Here is a 22,424-nt window from a genome sequence, read left to right as displayed (position 1 = left end):
AGACATATAAGCAGATTAGAGTCGTCTAACCTGCTGCGGAGTCGTCTAACCGGCAGCGGAGGAGCGCACGCTCTCCCATAGACGGGCAATGACATACTGAGAGGAAAGTTCTGCCGCGGAATTCCGCCTAATTTACTCAGTGTGAACATACCCTAAGGGTGTTCGATGGAAGGCCAGAGAGGAGGATGTTACAGTAGTCCAAGCTGGAAATAATGAGAGCATGTATCAGCAGTTTTGTGGAGTCAGGAGATGAGAAAAGAGCGGATTTGGGAAATGTTTTTGAGGTGGCAGGAGGTGGTCAGGGCCTAAATGTGCGGTTTAAATGACAGGGCAGAATCAAAGGTGACCCCGAGGCAGCAGACTTTGGGGGCAGGGGACAGAGTGCAGCCGTTGACGGGTTAGATGGAGGGGTGAAGCAAGATGGGGGAAAAATGGTTGGTTCTGTTTTGACCATGTTGAGTTTTAGAAAGTGGAAGAAAGAAGAATGTTGTCTCCCTAAACTAGATGTTAAAGGGGTACTCTGGTGACCCTTATTTTTCCAATTATGCAGAGGGTGGGGAATAAGTAGCTGATCATAGTAGGCCCAAACACTGGGACCCCCATTGAATATAATAAGGAGGTAGGTCGTGTATTCTTGGCCACTATTCTGTTAATACTCTTGGGGAGCTCGGTGCTCTGGATGTTTGGGAGTGCCATAGAGAATGTACCGGGTCCCACCCCACCGATAAGCTCCTTACCACTATCTCCTCACATGCTTTACACCACTGTTGTGAAAAAGCTGTTGTGTGGTACGGTATGTCACTGGTTAGGAATGTTGCCTTGTCGTACTGGGGTCATAGGGTCATGTTCAGCCAAGCACAGTGGCTGTACGGTGCGAGTTTTCTCCACGTTCCAGAAACTTACTGATGTGTAAATTGTCTCTGTGTATGGGAGATGAGGGAATTAGGATTGGCCCGCTGGGACTGATGTGAGTGCTATGTGCCGGCCCTATATAAGCAGGGAAGTAAATGAAGCTAAAGACTCGCCAGAGAGTCTGACGGATCCCTAATGGGTTGTTATATTGTGTGTGCTGGAGTTCCCCTTTAAAATAGGAATCTTCCAGCACTGGTCTGGGACTTGTCCTTTTTATATAGATCTGGGGAGAATAATCCTTAGATCTATATACACTTCCTCATGGATTGACATACACCCCCTCCTGTCAGCGGTGGCACATCAGATCCAGGGGGCGCTATTACTCGCACCCCGTATCCCCCTATTCCCCCCCCCCCTCTCCGGTCTGTCTCCTGATGATAATAAATTTACTAAGCATTATGTGCAGCCTGCGATGTCCCAGCGCTGCGTCCGGCCTCTGACTCACTTATCACAGAATAGCTTGGCAGACGGGCAGCTGTTATCATAGCGAGATATACCAGACTGATAGCCGCTCTGGGATCTGGCAGGAGAGGGCAGTGCACGGTCAGCGTGACACCAGGTGACCAACACTTTACCAGCAACCGGGGCAGGCCTCTGTGGATTAGGGGTCTGAGGCCAGGTTCATATACTTCTTCTGCTTATAGGCTAGTTGTGCATACATTACTATAGGTACCATGTCCATATAGCCACTGGTGATACAGGTCTATTACACGCTGATGGGAATAAGGAGATGGGATAAAGCGGCCACTGCTGGAGGGGTATATTGTTACACGCTGAACATGTAGAACAATGGATGAGCATGTTATTTGATCAGCTGTCAGTGCAGTTTGTAGTCTTGAAATAGCTTGAGAGCCACAGGTTATAGACAAGATGGGTTCACGTCTTTGACTCAAGAAGGGGACTTCTACTGGGGTCCACCATCTCTGACTTTCATTGGTTAGATATATGGATAGCTCTTGCCTTTTATGAGACAGTTCTTTTAGGCAAAATTATTAAAATGTAGTTTGGGACCTATATAAAAATTCTGCTCCCTTTTCTCTTTGTAGAACACCCTCAGTATCGGCAGCAGCATGGAGGACAATATAAAGCAGTTGAAAGGGTACTTTGGAAAGAGAAAAGTCTTTATACATTTGTGTCAGGAACTGCAGGACTGTCCAAGCCCCGATCCCCGCTCTGCTGCTCTGATTAAGCACTACTGCCAACACAGCTCTAATGATGTAGAGTCCTCCCCCTATGTACTGTATATTCTGGTGCAGGTGTATGCAGTCTGTGTGCGGCAGCCTCTGCAGGGCAATCACTGATAATTATCATTATTGACAGCCTGTCTCCTGTAGTGTACTGTATATTCTACTGCATAAGAATATAAAGTGTGGGGGGGGGGGCTCTATATTATTATTGCTGTGTCAGTAGTAGTGCAGGGACCAGGGCTTGAGCGGCAGAGAGTCCATGTCGCCTCTTACTGTTCCCACTCATCATATAATAGTATATAATCATATATTTATGTTATATACAAACTAATATGACTTTAAGAATTATTTATATACTGTGTTTCTTCTAAAATAAGACAGTGCCTTTATATATTTTTTTTTCCCTCAAAAACAGGCATTATGGGGGAGATTCATCAAACTGGTGTAAAGAATTGTCTTATGCTACGTTTACACGGAGCGATTATCGGGCGAATTTTCGCAATAACGATCGAATTAAAACGATAATCGTACGTGTAAACGCGACGAACGATCGAAAAATCGTTCATTTTGATCTTTTAACATGTTCATAAATCGTCGTTCGCAAAAAATTTGCATTTGCACGAATTTTCTGTACGATATATCGTTCCATCTAAACGCTGATCGTTATATAAAAAAAAATTGTTACTTCGAAATCGTTAATCGTACGATTGGGCCAATAATTGCCTTGTGTAAACTTAGCATTAGGGCCCTATTCCACAGTAACGATAATCGGCCGGATCGGCCCCATTTGGCCCGATTCGGACGATTTATCGTTCAGTAAAATAGAGAGAACAATCATCGGCTGATCGTTCATTTAGGGCCAGACCTAAAATCATCGTTCCCCCAACACGCATCGCAACGGTTGAATAGCGGTGCGCGGCGGGCGACCGGCGATTTGACAGCAGCAGCATCATCATACATTACCTGCAGGTCTTCTCCGCGCTGTCTTCATCCCAGGGTCCTGCGCGCTCTATCTTCAGAATGGCCATTCAGAAGATAGAGCGCGCGGGACCCTGGGATGAAGACAGCGTGGAGAAGACCTGCAGGTAATGTATTACTGCTGCTGCAAGGGCTGCAAGGACATCGGTAACGATTTCCTTGCAGCCCTCGCTCAACGAGCATCGGGGTGTGGAATAGGCCCAGTAAACGAGCGGCGATCTAGCAGATCGCCGCTCGTTTACATCGTTGATCGGGCCCTTCTTGGCCTGTGGAATAGGACCCTTAGTTGCCCCCGGCAACCAATCAGATTCCACTTTTCATTCCTCACAGATTCTTTGAAAAATGAAAGGTGGAATCTGATTGGTTGCTAGGGGCAACTAAGACAATTCTACTTTACACCAGTTTGATTAATCTCCCCCTAAGTTTTATTTTTGGAGGATGTCTTATTTCTCTCCCCTTGGCTGGGCGGGAGAAAATGAGACCTCCTCCCCAGAATACTGTCCCCGGGACCAAGAAGCAGTGAGACGCCCCGGCGGAATGTGGGCAAGGCGTGCGGCGGGATGTGCGGAGGACGTGGGGGCAATGGACCAGTAAGCCTGCGGCGCTGGCTGTGAAGGTCCACGAAGAGATAAGGCCAGTCCTGGGTGGCAACCAGGGCTGTGGAGTTGGAGTCTGAGTTGGAGATAGTTTTGGCTGGAGTCGGAAAAAATGTCCCTAATCCGACACCAGCTTTTAAAAAATAATCTTTAATAAATTTAGATTTCAGTTTTGATATGAAGTTTTGCTCATCAATATAGTTTATGATCAAGATTCTAATGGCACACTGGCCCTATTACATAAGGGTGGTCGGGGAATATATCAGTAATAGGACACTGGCCCTATTAGATAAGGGTGGTCGGGGAATATATCAGTAATAGGACACTGGCCCTATTAGATAATGGTGGTCGGGGAATATATCAGTAATAGGACACTGGCCCTATTACATAAGGGTGGTCGGGGAATATATCAGTAATAGGACACTGGCCCTATTAGATAAGGGTGGTCGGGGAATATATCAGTAATAGGACACTGGCCCTATTACATAAGGGTGGTCAGGGAATATATCAGTAATAGGACACTGGCCCTATTACATAAGGGTGGTCAGGGAATATATCAGTAATAGGACACTGGCCCTATTACATAAGGGTGGTCGGGGAATATATCAGTAATAGGACACTGGCCCTATTACATAAGGGTGGTCGGGGAAAAGTTGTTGGTCACTATTTGGCAGTTTGTTTCTGAGCTGGAAGAGTCCATTGTGTGGGAGATCTGTGCTGTTCTCTTCCTGGATGCTGGATGACTGTATATGAGCACCAGTGTAATATGGAGATATCCTGTGTAATATAGAGGGGGAGAAGACATAAGTAATGCGGCAGTCTGGGAGAAGATTGTTGTGTGTGTATGCTATGTGTGTGTATTTGTTGATTGATGTGTGTGTATGCTATGGCTGCAGCTGTGTGTGTGTGTGTGTGTGTGTGTGTTTGCTATGGCTGCAGCAGGCTGTGTGTGTGTGTTTGCTATGGCTGCAGCAGGCTGTGTGTGTGCGCGCTATGGCTGCAGCAGGCTGTGTGTGTGTGTTCTATGGCTACAGCAGGCTGTGTGTGTGTGTGTGTGTGCTATGGCTGCAGCAGGCTGTGTGTGTGCTATGGCTGCAGCAGGCTGTGTGTGTGCTATGGCTGCAGCAGGCTGTGTGTGTGCTATGGCTGCAGCAGGCTGTGTGTGTGCTATGGCTGCAGCAGGCTGTGTGTGTGTGTGTGTGTGTGTGTGTGTGTGTGTGTGTGCTATGGCTGCAGCAGGCTGTGTGCGCGCTATGGCTGCAGCAGGCTGTGTGCGCGCTATGGCTGCAGCAGGCTGTGTGCGCGCTATGGCTGCAGCAGGCTGTGTGCGCGCTATGGCTGCAGCAGGCTGTGTATGTGCGCTATGGCTGCAGCACGGTGTGTGTATGCTATGGCTGCAGCGGGCTTTGTGTGTGTGTGAGAGAGAGAGAGGCAGAAATTAAAGGGGTATTCTGGGCAACAGTGAAAAATCCAGGGGGGACAAAGGGTCATTGTTTCATAATAAATAAGACCTATTTACCCATCCCTATGCCCCCAGAGTGCAATGCGCTCCCAATCCTGTGATGTCATGGCCCCACTCAAATGCCAATCAGTGAGTGAGGCTGGATACAGCTGTAGTCACTGACTGGCTGACCGGGTAATGGGTTTATGATGATTCATGAGCGTGGAAAGAAACATAAAGCTGATAAATCTGGGCCTATGGCTGACCCCTCTCTATCACTGTATGTGACCCCTCTCTATCACTGTGTGACTCCTCTCTATATTGCTATGTGTGACACCTCTCTATATTGCTATGTGTGACCCCTCGCTATGTGTGACCCCTCGCTATCACTGTGTGTGACCCCTCTCTATCACTGTGTGTGACCCCTCTCTATCACTGTGTGTGACCCCTCTCTATCACTGTGTGTGACCCCTCTCTATCACTGTGTGTGACCCCTCTCTATCACTGTGTGTGACCCCTCTCTATCACTGTGTGTGACCCCTCTCTATCACTGTGTGTGACCCCTCTGTATATCACTGTGTGTGACCCCCCTCTGTATATCACTGTGTGTGACCCCTCTGTATATCACTGTGTGTGACCCCTCTGTATATCACTGTGTGTGACCCCTCTGTATATCACTGTGTGTGACCCCTCTGTATATCACTGTGTGTGACCCCTCTGTATATCACTGTGTGTGACCCCTCTGTATATCACTGTGTGTGACCCCTCTGTATATCACTGTGTGTGACCCCTCTGTATATCACTGTGTGTGACCCCTCTGTATATCACTGTGTGTGACCCCTCTGTATATCACTGTGTGTGACCCCTCTGTATATCACTGTGTGTGACCCCTCTGTATATCACTGTGTGTGACCCCTCTGTATATCACTGTGTGTGACCCCTCTGTATATCACTGTGTGTGACCCCTCTGTATATCACTGTGTGTGACCCCTCTGTATATCACTGTGTGTGACCCCTCTGTATATCACTGTGTGTGACCCCTCTGTATATCACTGTGTGTGACCCCTCTGTATATCACTGTGTGTGACCCCTCTGTATCTTATTTTCTGGGGGATACCTTACTTTAGGCTAGAAGGTAGGGTAGTTGGGGGTGTCTTATTTTCGGTGGGTGTTTTATTTTTGGGGAAACACAGTGTATGTATAATATGCTCCCCCCTGTTAAAGACTGCTATGAATAACAGCTGTAATCTGGTCCCTCAGTGAAGCTGCCTCCTATGTGTATGGGTTGTACCAGTGAATGAATGATCGGTGCAGGAGGAGGGGAATGAATTGTATATCAGAGAGGCGGCCATGCACATAGGATTGTCTGCACTGGATGCAATTGTTACAAACCTTCAGCTGTGACGGTATTAGGTCTGTATAATTTATGAACCTCTGCATATAAGAACGTTCCTATTCTTAGGCAGCAAGCAGAGATATTGAAACTGGGCATGAATTGAAGCACCAAGTATAGGGCGCAGTTGCAGAACTTGCTGTGCTGTGAAGGGTTAAGTGCCATCAGAACGCTGCAGAGTTATAATACTTTATGGCTCCTCGGTTATGAGTAAGGGGGGAAAAAAATGTAATTTAATTTCAGAAAGAATGTGCAGCTTCTGTGGAGCCGGAGGTCCCCCGGGGTTAGGATTTCAGAGGTGAGAGCGGAGTTGCACTTGGCCAGGGCCCAGCTGGCATTCACGTGACCCGGGGAAGTCTGGGCACCAGGAGTGGCAGCAGAAAAATGTCAGACAAAGAGCTAACACATGAGCACAAAAGAGGGATTGACGGAGGTCCCCGGGTGGCAGGGGTCGATGAAGGGGGGGGGGGGGGGGGCATAACCGGGTCGGGGATTAACAGCAGGAATATAGCAATGCATGGGTGAGGCCTGATGGAAAGTCACTTACATGGAGAGGATGGGGGCAGGTGACAGTATTCACCCCACTGGTTATAGTGGTGGTATATAAAGATCCTCCAGTCTCTGATCTATGGAGTATACAGGTTATTGTGGTGGTATATACAGATCTTCTAGTCTCTGATCTATGGAGTGTGCAGGTTATTGTGGTGGTATATACACATCCTCCAGTCTATGGAGCGTACAGGTTATTGTGGTGGTATATACAGATCCCCCAGTCTATGGAGTGTACAGGTTATTGTGGTGGTATATACACATCCTCCAGTCTATGGAGCGTACAGGTTATTGTGGTGGTATATACACATCCTCCAGTCTATGGAGCGTACAGGTTATTGTGGTGGTATATACAGATCTTCCAGTCTCTGATCTATGGAGTATACAGGTTATTGTGGTGGTATATACAGATCCCCCAGTCTATGGAGTGTACAGGTTATTGTGGTGGTATATACAGATCCCCCAGTCTATGGAGTGTACAGGTTATTGTGGTGGTATATACAGATCTTCTAGTCTCTGATCTATGGAGTGTGCAGGTTATTGTGGTGGTATATACAGATCCCCCAGTCTATGGAGCGTACAGGTTATTGTGGTGGTATATACACATCCTCCAGTCTATGGAGTATATGGGTATTGTGGTGGTATATACACACCCTCTAGTCTATGGAGTGTACAGGTTATTGTGGTGGTATATACAGATCCCCCAGTCTATGGAGTATATGGGTATTGTGGTGGTATATACACACCCTCTAGTCTATGGAGTGTACAGGTTATTGTGGTGGTATATACAGATCTTCCAGTCTCTGCTCTATGGAGAATACAGGCTATTGTGGTGGTATATACACATCCTCCAGTCTATGGAGCGTACAGGTTATTGTGGTGGTATATACACATCCTCCAATCTATGGAGCGTACAGGTTATTGTGGTGGTATATACAGATCCCCCAGTCTATGGAGTGTACAGGTTATTGTGGTGGTATATACAGATCCCCCAGTCTATGGAGTGTACAGGTTATTGTGGTGGTATATACAGATCCCCCAGTCTATGGAGTATACAGGTTATTGTGGTGGTATATACACATCCTCCAGTCTATGGAGCGTACAGGTTATTGTGGTGGTATATACACATCCTCCAGTCTATGGAGCGTACAGGTTATTGTGGTGGTATATACAGATCCCCCAGTCTATGGAGTGTACAGGTTATTGTGGTGGTATATACAGATTCCCTAGTCTATGGAGTGTACAGGTTATTGTGGTGGTATATACAGATCCCCCAGTCTATGGAGTGTACAGGTTATTGTGGTGGTATATACAGATCCCCCAGTCTATGGAGTGTACAGGTTATTGTGGTGGTATATACAGATCCCCCAGTCTATGTAGTGTACAGGTTATTGTGGTGGTATATACACATCCTCCAGTCTATGGAGCGTACAGGTTATTGTGGTGGTATATACACATCCTCCAGTCTATGGAGCGTACAGGTTATTGTGGTGGTATATACAGATCCCCCAGTCTATGTAGTGTACAGGTTATTGTGGTGGTATATACAGATCCCCCAGTCTATGGAGTATACAGGTTATTATGGTGGTATATACAGATCCCCCAGTCTATATAGTGTACAGGTTATTGTGGTGGTATATACACATCCCCCAGTCTATGGAGTGTACAGGTTATTATGGTGGTATATACAGATTCCCTAGTCTATGGAGTGTACAGGTTATTGTGGTGGTATATACAGATCCTCCAGTCTCTGCTGCTCCTTCTTTCCCCTTAGTCTCTGTGCTGCCTCTCTGGTTAATGCCCTTCTGCCTGGTTGGGGAGCTGTGGTGGGCGCCCTCTCTCGGCAGGTTTCTTCCCCTAGCATGTTCCTTCTATTTGAGGCTTCGGGGGAATCCGTTTTTATATCCCGTCCCCCTGTACTTCTCAGCACCTTTGTCCCAGACTTGTTTGGAGATCTCCTCGGTCTTCCTGGTGTTTGGTCAGTGGTGCCTCTTGCTCAGTGGTGTTGCAGCCTCTAGGGCCCCTATTCCACGGGCCGACAGTGAGGACCAAACGAGCGCTGTGAGTGCTCGTTTGCTCCTCGTTCCCCGCTTGCTGCCGCCACTATTCCACACGGCAGCAGCGAGCGGGGGAGGGCCGGGGGGGCTGCCCAGGTAATCGCTGATCATCCAGGCAGCCCATAGGATATAGCGGCGGTCTGCTGCCGCCGCTCCTATTCCACGGAGCGACGGCAGCAGATCGTTGCTATATAAGTCGTTTGTCTTTCAACTTGTTGAAAGACAAACTACTCCAACGATCAGCCGACATGAACGATGTCGGCTGATCGTTGCCTTCTATTCCACGGGACGATTATCGGCCGTAACAGCCGATATCGAACAAATACGGCTAGTAATCGTTGCGTGGAATAGGGCCTTTTACAGGAAAGGTATATAGTATATACTGAAAGACCATGTGACACTTAGATTGTACACAGGGGGCTTATTCCGCTAAGCATGTGACATTGGTTGCAACTTTGTAGGGGCTTCATAGCAAGAGAGGTGAATACATATAAACATGACGGTTTTTATATATATATATATATATATATATATATATATATATATATATATATATATATATTATATACACACACACACACTTTTTTTTTTTTTACCAACTTAGACTGTGTAGTGCAGAAACCATACAAAATTAGATAAAAAGCCATGGGGGGGGGGGGGGCCTTACTTAGTAGTGAGATAAGGAAAGTTATCTGCGTGCGGCCCAGGCGTGGTTAGTGCGCGTGCATGGCTTCTCTCTCCGCTGCGCTGTAAGTAGATTTTCTCTTCTAAGAACTCTTATAACCAATTTATAAGGTCACAGCAAGGACAGGTCTGCTTATTACTATACAACCTGAGCGGGAATGAAGTGACACAATGATGTGTGATATAACGCAGTGCATAGTGCCAGCCAGCCCACCGCCTCTGTATACTGTATAACACGGAGTGCTCAGCCTCATCTTATACACAGATAGTGTCTGTATGGAGCCATTCTACGCAGCAAGCTGCAGCCTGGGGCTCTTTAGAAACTACAACTCCCAGCATGCCCCGAGCAATAACCGGCAAGTCTGTGACTGGGAGTTACAAGTTGCTTCCAGCTTTCTGGGTGTGTTGTAGTTACATAGCTTGTAGGCTATAGGTCATGCTGGCAGTTGTTCCACAATAGCTGGAGAGCTTCTGGCCAGTGGTCTCCTGGGTCATGGATATAAGGAGAGAAAACCGCGTATAAAGGGGAAAACCGATGAAGTGTGTGCAAAGGTAGGAGACTGCAGAGTGGTGCGGAGCGTACAAAGAACACTCGCTGCTCTATAAGAGATTGCAGTGAACCCTGCCCATCTGAGAATGCGGCTGACACCGGAGCTTATATAGGGGCTTCTCCCCTCCCGGACTCCTCATCCTCTGCCCCCTCTCCCCTCCCGGACTCCTCATCCTCTGCCCTCTCTCCCCGTCTAGGTGCGATGGAGCTGTCTGTGGCGCAGTGGATTCTGGTGGTCTGTCTGGTGGCGTTCCCGCTCCTGTACGAATGGAGTGTCTCCTTCAAGTACTTCTGCAAGATGGCATTTTATAATGGCTGGATCTTGACGCTGGCCATCCTGGCCATTCCCATATGTGCAGTCAGGGGGCGCAATGTGGAGAACATGAAGTAAGTGATGTCAGTGCCCATTTCTGTCATTCACACCAAAACCAGTCAGGATCTGTCTGCTAAGACCCCAAAAATCAGTAGAAGCAGCCGGGAGAAGAGCACTGCTATGCTGCTCTCCCCATCTTACTGCACGAGAGGAGCTCCATAGACTTAGGGCCTTATTACATGGCGTGACAATCTGCCGGATAAGGCAGAATATTACTCCGTGTAGTTAGGGAATGATCAGCCGATGACAACGATCGACTGATCGTGTCTTTTGGTCTGCCAGAAACTCGTTGGCCACTAGCTCAACATCTCTATCTCTATATAGTATAAAAAATAATAAGGTTTATATGTTACCTGTCCACACTCCCTGGTATCATCCTGACTTCTGCCCGATCCCCGCGGCTGCCGCTGGAACTTCAGAGCCGCTCTCTAAAGTGACAGGCTGCTCGGCCAATCACTGACCGAGACAGGACAGCACTGTCACTTCAGAGACCGCTTCTGCAATTTTCTGCAAGACAGGAAGACGATGTCTGTGCAGCCCTTGCTGCATGATTGTAGAGCCACGTAATAGGCTCAGTAAGCGAGCAGCGCTCCTTTACATTGGTGATCGTCCCTTACTATAGAACCAAACCACTGCAGTAAGAAAGGGAAAGCATCTTACCAGAGAGAGAAGCGCTCAGCCACATACTTCTCCTGACCCGTTTTATCAATCTTTGTGGGTCGGAACACTCAAAGCAAGACCTTAGACATGTTTCTAGTTCTGTGAAATTATAGTAATGCTGTAACACATGTTGCTGACTCTTTTATAGCAGATTCCATTCGATGGTGCCCTGTTGATAATTATATATATATATATATATTTATATATATATATATATAATATATAAAATTTATTGATTTATGGCCGCCCTTCTGTTTTGGGCCCCCAATACCTTCCATCGTTGCAGGAAAGACCCTTCCCAGCCTTCTAGTTTTTGACTTCCTTTGGTCCATACCAACCATTTGGTGTCTCATCACTAAATTTCTCTCTAATAGGTCTGATACCCCGGGCAGAGCTCCAGGTGGATATATGTGGTTATAAAAGCTGAAAAGCTGAGCAGACTGATATAGTTTTGTGCAAAAACGCTCATGATAACTTAAAATCCCTGTTCATTCTGGGCTTTGGAGTCCAGTGGGCGGTTCTGTTCAGTGACTGACAGCTCTCCTTCTGTACACTCCACTCCTCTACCAGCCTATTAAAGGAGAAGTCCTGCGAAAATTTTTAAAGTATTGAATTGCCCCCTAAAAGTTATACAAATCACCAATATACACTTATTGCGGGAAATGCTTATAAAGTGCTTTTTCCCTGCACTTACTACTGCATCAAGGCGTCACTTCCTGGATAACATGGTGATGTCACTTCCTGGATAAACATGGTGATGTCACTTTCTGGATAACATGGTGATGTCACGACCCGACTCCCAGAGCTGTGCGGGCTGTGGCTGCTGGAGAGGATGATGGCAGGGGGACACTGGGGGACACAGGGCACTGGAGGGACACTGAGCATCCCTCTGCCATCATCCTCTCCAGCAGCCACAGCCCGCACAGCTCTGGGAGTCGGGTCGTGACATCGCCATGTTATCTAGGAAGTGACATCACCATGTTATCCAGGAAGTGACATCACCATGTTTATCCAGGAAGTGACATCACCATGTTTATCCAGGAAGTGACATCACCATGTTTATCCAGGAAGTGACATCACCATGTTTATCCAGGAAGTGACATCACCATGTTTATCCAGGAAGTGACATCACCATGTTTATCCAGGAAGGGACATCACCATGTTATCCAGGAAGTGACATCACCATGTTTATCCAGGAAGGGACATCACCATGTTATCCAAGAAGTGACATCACCATTTTATCCAGGAAGTGAAGCCTTGATGCAGTAGTAATTGCAGGGAAAAAAGCCCTTTATAAGCATTTCCCGTAATAAGTGTATATTGGTGATTTGTATAACTTTTTTGTTGGGATTCAATACTTTAATAAAAATTTTTATTGGACTTCTCCTTTAAGTGAGACCGCTTGGTGGACTCCTAAACCCCAAAAGATCAGCGATTACAATCAATAAGTTCCAGGTTACTGAGTCTTCTCCCCTTTGTATCAGTCTACTCCACTCTCTGTCCAGGCATGATGGGAATTGTAGTTTTTCCACAGCTGGAGGGCCGCAGGTTCCCCACCACTGGCCTTGTATAGGAGCCCACCATTGTGTCAGCTCTCCTTAATCCTTCCATCTTTTCTTTGGTTGCAGAGTACTCCGGTTTATGCTCCTACATATTAAATATCTCTATGGAATTAAGATCGAGGTCCGCGGTTGGGAAAACTTCAACATTAAGGAGCCATATGTCGTCGTGTCAAATCACCAGAGCTCATTGGATCTGCTGGGTAAGAAGTGCAGAGGTCTGGGTGAAGTGACTACAGCTCCACGAGCAGAGAGGTGACGAGACAGGGTTATTTGTGGGGTCATACTGTAGTTTATGGGCACGACTCGTCCCTTATGGTAACACATCTCCTGATTTGGCCATAGGGGCGAGGCATAGAGATTGTATGTTTGGGGTGAGTGGTCGGTTGTCTGTGGGATGATTGTACATAATAATAGGAGTCTTATTAATGGTTAACTTACCGTGTCCCGTCTTCTGCCCCCTCTCCAGGGATGATGGAGATCCTGCCTGGTCGTTGTGTGCCCATTGCCAAACGTGAGCTGATGTATGCTGGCACCGCCGGGCTGGCGTGCTGGCTGGCCGGTGTAATCTTCATCAACCGTAAAAAGACAGATGACGCCATCAGCGTGATGTCAGAGGCGGCGGAGACCATGCTGAAGGAGGATGTGAGGACCTGTGTGACCAGGATATAGGGCGGCGGTGGAGGGGGGGGGGCTTACACAGATTCCCATACGTATCTCCAGATTATGGACGCACACTAAAGGCCGACAGTGAGAAGCAAACGAGCGCTGACAGCTTGTTCGACGCTCACTGCTGGCAATATTCCATGTGGCAGCAGCGAGTGGGTGAGTGCGGGGAGGGCCAGGGGGAGCTGCGGGGGGGCTGCCCGGGTGATCGCTGATCGTCCAGGCAGCCCATAGGATTTAGCGGTGGTCTGCTGCCGGCACTCCTGTTCCACGGAGTGATGGCAGCAGATCGTTGCTATATAAGTCGACAAACGGCGATTAGCCGACATGAACGATCTCGGGTGATTGTTGCCTCCTATTCCACGGGACGATTATCAGCCGTAATGGCTGATATTGGCCAAATAAGCCCAATAATCGTTTCTTGGAATAGGGCCTTAATGTGTGGGTCTAAGCTCTACAGGTACATGACACTAATATATAGGGAATATCTTATACTACCTGTGTCCCCTAAGTCCGTGACTTCAGTGTCAGGTGTCTGACTGGTCTTAGGAAAGCTGCATACGACTCTTTTAGTAGCTTTGTAGAGTATTAATGGAGCAGCGCGCACACAACCCATACTCAAGGTGGGGGGGGGGGGGGGGTGACTTATCTCCCTAAAAACAATAGGGTTGGATTGTTGAAATTCATTATGCTTGATCCCTATGCTTGATAGCCGACCACACCAGTGCTCTATGGCTGAGATAGCCGACCACACCAGTGCTCTATGGCTGAGATAGCCGACCGCACCAGTGCTCTATGGCTGAGATAGCCGACCGCACCAGTGCTCTATGGCTGAGATAGCCGACCGCACCAGTGCTCTATGGCTGACATAGGAGACCACACCAGTGCTCTATGGCTGACATAGGAGACCACACCAGTGCTCTATGGCTGACATAGGAGACCACACCAGTGCTCTATGGCTGACATAGGAGACCACACCAGTGCTCTATGGCTGAGATAGCCGACCACACCAGTGCTCTATGGCTGAGATAGCGGAACACACCAGTGCTCTATGGCTGACATAGGAGACCACACCAGTGCTCTATGGCTGACATAGGAGACCACACCAGTGCTCTATGGCTGAGATAGCCGACCACACCAGTGCTCTATGGCTGAGATAGCGGAACACACCAGTGCTCTATGGCTGACATAGGAGACCACACCAGTGCTCTATGGCTGACATAGGAGACCACACCAGTGCTCTATGGCTGAGATAGCCGACCACACCAGTGCTCTATGGCTGAGATAGCGGAACACACCAGTGCTCTATGGCTGACATAGGAGATCACACCAGTGCTCTATGGCTGACATAGGAGACCACACCAGTGCTCTATGGCTGAGATAGCCGACCACACCAGTGCTCTATGGCTGAGATAGCCGACCACACCAGTGCTCTATGGCTGACATAGGAGACCACACCAGTGCTCTATGGCTGACATAGGAGACCACACCAGTGCTCTATGGCTGACATAGGAGACAATTGGCGGCTCCATTATAGGCCTTAGCTGTACTGAGTACCATGACGCAAAATCATCAAATATTCATCTGGAGAAGCGATATTGAGCTGGTGCTGACATTATTATTGTGGGTTTTTTGCTGTCAGAATGTGAGGAAAGCGGAAAGTTAAATCTGACAGGAAAACATGGCATCTCGCCCGATCCTTCCTCACCCTCTCTGTCCTGTCTGGGCCTAGGTGCGAGTGTGGGTGTTCCCAGAGGGGACTCGGAACCACAGCGGCTCACTGCTGCCATTCAAGAGGGGCGCCTTTCACCTGGCTGTGCAAGCGCAGGTAAGAAGAGTCCATCAATGCTAGAGATCTGGGAGGGGTGTGGAACAATTCACATCACAGAGAAAAGCATTGTGTAATGTCCAGGACGGCGCCATTGGCATGCACCCAGGTCCTATGGGTTTTCTCATTACATGACTTTGTGAGCTTCTCCTGTTAGCTGTGATTGTCAGCCCTAATGGCCTCCTGATTGGATGCTAGAGCTGTCACTCATAGATGAGAGCAGGGTCTAGGGAAGCTGTGTGCCTTTAACAGAAAGGGCCCGCCTCCTGGACACTTCTCATAGTGGCAACAAGGACATTATACAATGTTTATGTAAATAAAACAGCAGGTATTAGTACACACCTCTATATAGGGCTGCCACTAGTGCCAGAGATTTGTAATTTACATTTCTCAAGTCTTCCAGTACTTATCAGCTGCTGTATGTCCTGCAGGAAGTGGTGTATTCTTTTCAGTCTAAAACAGTGCTCTCTGCTGCCACCTCTGTCCATGTCAGGAACTGTCCAGAGCAGCAGCAAATCCCCATAAAAACTCTACTGCTCTCCACACTGAAAAAATACACCACTTCCTGCAGGACATACAGCAGCTGATAAGGGCTGGAAGACTTGAGATTTTTTTACTAGAAGTAAAATTATTCTTTTTTAGTGAACTACCCCTTTAATGGCACAAATTCGCCCCCCCCCCCCCCCCCGCTCCGAGCCAGAGCCATAGTTGTTGTTGTCACAGTTTATATCTGTATAAAACTTTACTGCTAGAACTGGGGATTACACATTGGTCACATGAATCCTCTCCACCCAGTCCCCACATAAGTCATCTGGTCCACCACCAAACCCCATAGATCTTTCCCCTACCCGGCAATCATGGGATTTGTGGTGACCTCCAGCACACTTACACTGGGCTGCATCACGCTCTATTCTTACTTCTTTGTCTGTGGTTTTAGGTCCCCGTAATTCCAGTCATCATGTCTTCCTATAAGGATTTCTACAGCAAGAAAGACAAAAAGTTCACTACAGGTGAGAGAGCGGAGTCCTGCTGGTGACTACAGCGCCATGTACAGGATTCAGCACCCCTTTACCTTCTGCTGGGGGGTAATTGTATTATAAACTGGTTATATATAACCCCCTTTAAAGGGGTTATCCAGGCTTAGGAAAAATATGGCAGCTTTCTTCTGAAAATGGCGCCGCCCTTGTCCTCAGTCTGGGTGTGGTAGTGCAGCTCTTCTAAAGTGAATGGAACTTAATTGTAATACCTCACACAACCTTGGGACATGGGTGGCGCTGTTTTTGCAAGTAATGAACTGTGCTTTTTCTAACCCTGGATAACCCCTTTAAAAATATAAATAAATAAATTAGAAAAAAAACTAATATATATATATATATATATATATATATATATATATATATATATATATATATATATATAAATCTCCTCTAGCTATATATAATCTCCTTTTAAAGGGGTACTCCAGAGGCTAGGGCATTTTTTTTGTTTTGCCAATACATAGCTTTAATACAGTTACATTACCTTTGTAATACTTTAAAAAAAAAAAAAAAAAAAAATGTATAAACCCCTGCTCTGCATAGCCATAGCGCTGTTTGCCACTGCTATAACACAGCTGGGGATCGGAGGCCTGCAGCTTGTGTAGGGAACTGTAGGGATTATAGCCCAAATACGTATGGGACTATAGGGATTGTGTGGTTGCGGCTTTAACTTGTATTTGGGTTAGTTGTGTTTTATAGTGTGTCCCCCTTAATGGCCAGTAATATTAGTAAGCTGGTGAGATGAGGGACGTACGGACACCCCAATGGCCAGTAATATTAGTATGCTGGTGAGATGAGGGGCATATGGGCACCCCAATGGCCAGTAATATTAGTATGCTGGTGAGATGAGGGGCATATGGGCACCCCAATGGGCAGTAATATTAGTATGCTGGTGAGATGAGGGGCATATGGGCACCCCAATGGGCAGTAATATTAGTATGCTGGTGAGATGAGGGACGTACGGACACCCCAATGGCCAGTAATATTAGTAAGCTGGTGAGATGAGGGACATACGGACACCCCAATGGCCAGTAATATCAGTATGCTGGTGAGATGAGGGGCATATGGGCACCCCAATGGGCAGTAATATTAGTAAGCTGGTGAGATGAGGGACGTACGGACACCCCAATGGCCAGTAATATTAGTAAGCTGGTGAGATGAGGGGTGGACGTACACCCCAATGGCCAGTAATATTAGTAAGCTGGTGAGAAGAGGGGCGTATGGGCACCCCAATGGGCAGTAATATTAGTATGCTGGTGAGATAAGGGACGTACGGACACCCCAATGGCCAGTAATAGTATGCTGGTGAGAAGAGGGACGTATGGACACCCCAATGGCCAGTAATATTAGTATGCTGGTGAGAAGAGGGGTGGACGGACACCCCAATGGCCAGTAATATTAGTATGCTGGTGAGATGAGGGGCGTATGGACACCCCAATGGCCAGTAATATTAGTAAGCTGGTGAGATGAGGGGCATATGGGCACCCCAATGGGCAGTAATATCAGTATGCTGGTGAGATGAGGGACGTACGGACACCCCAATGGGCAGTAATATCAGTATGCTGGTGAGATGAGGGGTGTATGGGCACCCCAATGGCCAGTAATATTAGTATGCTGGTGAGAAGAGGGGTGTATGGGCACCCCAATGGCCAGTAATATTAGTATGCTGGTGAGAAGAGGGGCGTATGGGCACCCCAATGGCCAGTAATATTAGTATGCTGGTGAGATGAGGGGCGTATGGGCACCCCAATGGCCAGTAATATCAGTATGCTGGTGAGATGAGGGGTGTACGGACACGTGTGGTGCCAGGAGGGCACCCGGCCAGGGCTCGGCACTGAGGTAAATGGAGATGCTGGTTGTCACTGCTCAGCAGTAAATAATAGAGCGCCCACTTAGCGTTGTGTAGTCAGGGCAGTGATCCCCGGTGTAACATAACATCAGTCTAGTCAGGGCAGGAATGGAGCTCAGCTCTGGTTTCCACATCTGTGTCTCACAAGACTGAACATTCAGCCTGAATCTATGTTTAGAAGCATTTGTGTAACACGTTCTGCGGAGCTGGCTGCTAAAATAAGAGCAAACATGTCTACCTGTCCACTTCAATGGCACCGAGCAGCCAAATCACACCAACACTGAGGACAGGATAGAGGCTGTTTCTAAAAATAGTCAGCCTGGACCTAACCCCATTGACGGTGTAGTTTTTTGTGTGATTCAATATGTTCGTGTGGAAAAAATGTTTGACTACTGCCAACCTGTGGGTCCTCCTAATACCACCTTCATATAAAGAGAGAGAGCCCGAGAGAGTCCTGCTTCCCCCACCCACACACAGCCAGTGCCTGGGAGTCCTGCTTCCCCCGCCCACACACAGCGAGTGCCTGTGAGTCCTGCTTCCCCCGCCCACACACAGCGAGTGCCTGTGAGTCCTGCTTCCCCCGCCCACACACAGCGAGTGCCTGTGAGTCCTGCTTCCCCCGCCCACACACAGCGAGTGCCTGTGAGTCCTGCTTCCCCCGCCCACACACAGCGAGTGCCTGTGAGTCCTGCTTCCCCCGCCCACACACAGCGAGTGCCTGTGAGTCCTGCTTCCCCCGCCCACACACAGCAGCAGCCTGTGAGTCCTGCTTCCCCCGCCCACACACAGCAGCAGCCTGTGAGTCCTGCTTCCCCCGCCCACACACAGCAGCAGCCTGTGAGTCCTGCTTCCCCCGCCCACACACAGCAGCAGCCTGTGAGTCCTGCTTCCCCCGCCCACACACAGCGAGTGCCTGTGAGTCCTGCTTCCCCCGCCCACACACAGCGAGTGCCTGTGAGTCCTGCTTCCCCCGCCCACACACAGCGAGTGCCTGTGAGTCCTGCTTCCCCCGCCCACACACAGCGAGTGCCTGTGAGTCCTGCTTCCCCCGCCCACACACAGCGAGTGCCTGTGAGTCCTGCTTCCCCCGCCCACACACAGCGAGTGCCTGTGAGTCCTGCTTCCCCCGCCCACACACAGCGAGTGCCTGTGAGTCGTGCTTCCCCCGCCCACACACAGCGAGTGCCTGTGAGTCGTGCTTCCCCCGCCCACACACAGCGAGTGCCTGTGAGTCCTGCTTCCCCCGCCCACACACAGCGAGTGCCTGGAGTCCTGCTTCCCCGGTCCTGGCAGGGGTTAAACAGCTTTTTACTTCAGATGCTCACTGTCTTCTGTGTACAGTGAAGAATATATATATATGTATATATATATGTGTATATGTGTGTAATATATATATATACACACACACACATATATAGCTGTGACTGTGCTATTATGCTTTTCTTTCAATATTCCAGCCCTTTCATGGAATTACCATGTCCCCTTCTCTCTTTCAGGAAAGTGTACAGTGCAGATTCTCCCAGGGGTGCCCACTAGGGGGCTGTGTGCCGATGACGTCCCTGAACTCGCCGATAAAGTCCGAGAGTTGATGCTTGAGGCATTCACCCATATTTCAAATGAACGTCCAGGGAAAGAACCTGGAGGTGGACATTGATCCCGTTCCACCACCCGTTATTGTCATCCTTGGCCAGGGTACCACCTCCCCACCCCCCATTAAGGAGAAATCCGAAAGAGGTACAATACTGAGAGAGAACGGAGAGAGCAAGGTCACCATCCAAGGATCTCCAGAAACCACAAAGACCGATGCTTCAATCATAGATGGCGATAGCACCAACGTCAGCAAGCGGAAGGAACCCGCGCCTTTCCTTAGTATTACAGAGGCTTTCTAGGCAATAGGATTATTATTATTTTTTTTTGCTATTCCATTTATTGGTAACCAAGAGAAGACCAACATTTCCTTCAACTCTGAAGACGATGATGGTACATGGGCGGAAGGAGCCCGGAGGATGCTGAGAGGAATGTGGGCCGGGCCCCATGTGGACACAGTCCCCGGAGGATAGGGACTGCCGCACCTCGAAGGGTTAGGTCTTATGCTAATGACTAGAGGTAGAGGCGTGAAGACACAGAAGAGAGCTTCATACTTAGGAAATGGTAAATGACACCTATGTAGGCCGTAATCCAGATGCCGAGAGGTTAAATGAAGGAAAGGTGGCAGGTTTGGTATAACGTGCGCGGAGAGGATTGGGCAACATTCCATTAGCGGGAGGGAGAGGGATCGGTCAGTACATTAGGAGGGGGTGCCTTAATGTGTATTTATATTTATTTGTGTGAGGCCGGTACTGCGCTCTCCACCTCTCTCCTTGACGATTGTCTGCAGTCTTCGGCATCTTGCCTCTCTCTCTTCTCTCTCCTCGGCTCTCTCTCTTACCAGGAATGGGGTGGCCCGGTTCTATAGGGTAGAGGATGTCCAGTGTCGCCCTATTAAATTGCGCTCTTCAGCCTTCCATCTCTTTAAACCATTACAGACTTGGAATGGGGGCAGGAACCATGGAACTGATCTGCCCATACTGTGGCCTCTTTCCCCCCCCCCCAGGAAGCCTTTCCCATGCCCCCATCACTCCGCAACCACCGACCTGCAACTATCAGACTCTGCCTGGATTCCTGTCTTGTGGCCTGAGAATATCCATGTTTTGTTACACTCCGCGGCCTGATCTGCCCCTTTTTCGTCCTCATACCTGCCTCCTCCCTTTTCCGCGCACTTTTCATGTACTAGTGCGAGGTGCGGAAGAATTACATGTGCCAATGTGTTCATAGCTAACGGTTAGTGGGAAGAGGATGTCTTGTGGGTATGACGTGGGGTGGGATGTTGCGCGGGCGGGAGGGGCATATTTATCTCCTGTCCTGTATATGTGAATTAGCATTGCACAAATTTTTCTGGGTCAGCTGTGTGTCCGTTCCTTATTTCTGAGTGCCTGTTAGATGGCGGTGTGAATGGTCCGTGTATGGCGAGTGGTATGTTGTGATTATTCCCTACGCACAGCTGCTTTCCCACACATCTTTGACTCTCTCCTCATGGAGAATCATTACCTCCTATGATCAGCCTCTCCGCAGCCAGCCAGCACCCTGCCCTATACTGAGGAGGGGTACAAAAGCTGTCTACAGATGGGTAATCTCTCCTATAGGACAGTGGTCTGGCTTGGCTTAAGTCCCCAGTCATGTTTGGAAGTGAATGTACCATCAGTAACATTGCTTTAGGATGCTGGGCCAATGTGGCGATTTGGGCAGGCCCGCTGGCCCCGTGTGCCGAAACCCCTCCCCTCTGTGGCGCGGCTCTAATGGAGCTGGCACACTGGGGGCGGAAGGGCAGAACGTCACACTGGGGGCTGGCGGTACCAGTGCTTCAGGCCAGGCTGGTGCCTGGGAATAGATCGGTGCCGTGCGCAGGAAATGGCCCACAGTTCAACAAAAGGACTGAGGCACCGGCATCCCCGCGCCGGTCTATTTATTTAAAAATCTTAAAGCGATGTAACTGATGGTACATTCACTTTAAGGCCACGCTCACACAACGTATTTGTTAGTAAAACAATGGCCGTTGTTAACTAACAATACTTGACTCCATTAAAGTATATAGAACACTGGCCTTGGTGAATACACACTGTATACACTACGGCCGGTGTTCTGTGCAGCCATACAAAATAACGGATATGTCTATTTTGTGTGGCCGCTATTCAGTGAACAGCGGCCATACAGAACAGCCTGTGCACACAATGTAAAGTACGGCTCCCGGTCTAAGGCTTTATATTAGGGATGGTCCGAACCTGCCGAGGTTTGGGTTTGTACGAGCCTGAACTCTCGGCAATGATTCCCGCTGTCTGCCCGCTCCGTGCAGCGGGTGGATACAGCCGGAGGACCGCCTGGAAAACTGGGATACAGCCATAGGCTGTATTTATTCAGGCGGTCCTCCGGCTGTATCCACCCTCTCCACGGAGGTGGAAGACAGCGGGAATAATTGCCCAGAGTTCAGGTTCGTACGAACCCGAACCTCTGCAGGTTCGGACCATTATGTCAAACACCAAAGCTACTGCCAAAAGGTGGCGTCAGCGAG

The 22,424-nt window shown here is 48.6% G+C and overlaps 1 protein-coding gene across 8 annotated transcripts in view; it reads left to right on the top strand.

The window, feature by feature from the left end:
• Positions 1-22,026, top strand: part of AGPAT1 (1-acylglycerol-3-phosphate O-acyltransferase 1) — a 33,051-nt gene extending 11,025 nt beyond the window's left edge. For 6 of the 8 annotated variants that reach the window (XM_069944252.1, XM_069944249.1, XM_069944248.1 and 3 more), the window contains 6 exons: positions 10,545-10,734; positions 13,009-13,142; positions 13,409-13,584; positions 15,338-15,433; positions 16,371-16,443; positions 19,816-22,025. In XM_069944252.1, coding sequence (XP_069800353.1) covers positions 10,545-10,734; positions 13,009-13,142; positions 13,409-13,584; positions 15,338-15,433; positions 16,371-16,443; positions 19,816-19,973 — 827 coding nt within the window. In that variant the 3' untranslated portion in view covers positions 19,974-22,025. Of the gene's footprint in view, positions 1-10,544; positions 10,735-13,008; positions 13,143-13,408; positions 13,585-15,337; positions 15,434-16,370; positions 16,444-19,815 lie in introns of all 8 variants that reach the window. The other 2 variants (XM_069944247.1, XM_069944246.1) reach the window with 1 other exon arrangement.
• Positions 22,027-22,424: the final 398 nt, after the last annotated feature.

This window comes from Dendropsophus ebraccatus, chromosome 10, assembly GCF_027789765.1.
Source record: "Dendropsophus ebraccatus isolate aDenEbr1 chromosome 10, aDenEbr1.pat, whole genome shotgun sequence".
Classification (NCBI taxonomy): domain Eukaryota; kingdom Metazoa; phylum Chordata; class Amphibia; order Anura; family Hylidae; genus Dendropsophus; species Dendropsophus ebraccatus.
Note: the sequence above shows the minus strand (reverse complement) of the source record. Positions and strands in the feature narration are given on the sequence as shown.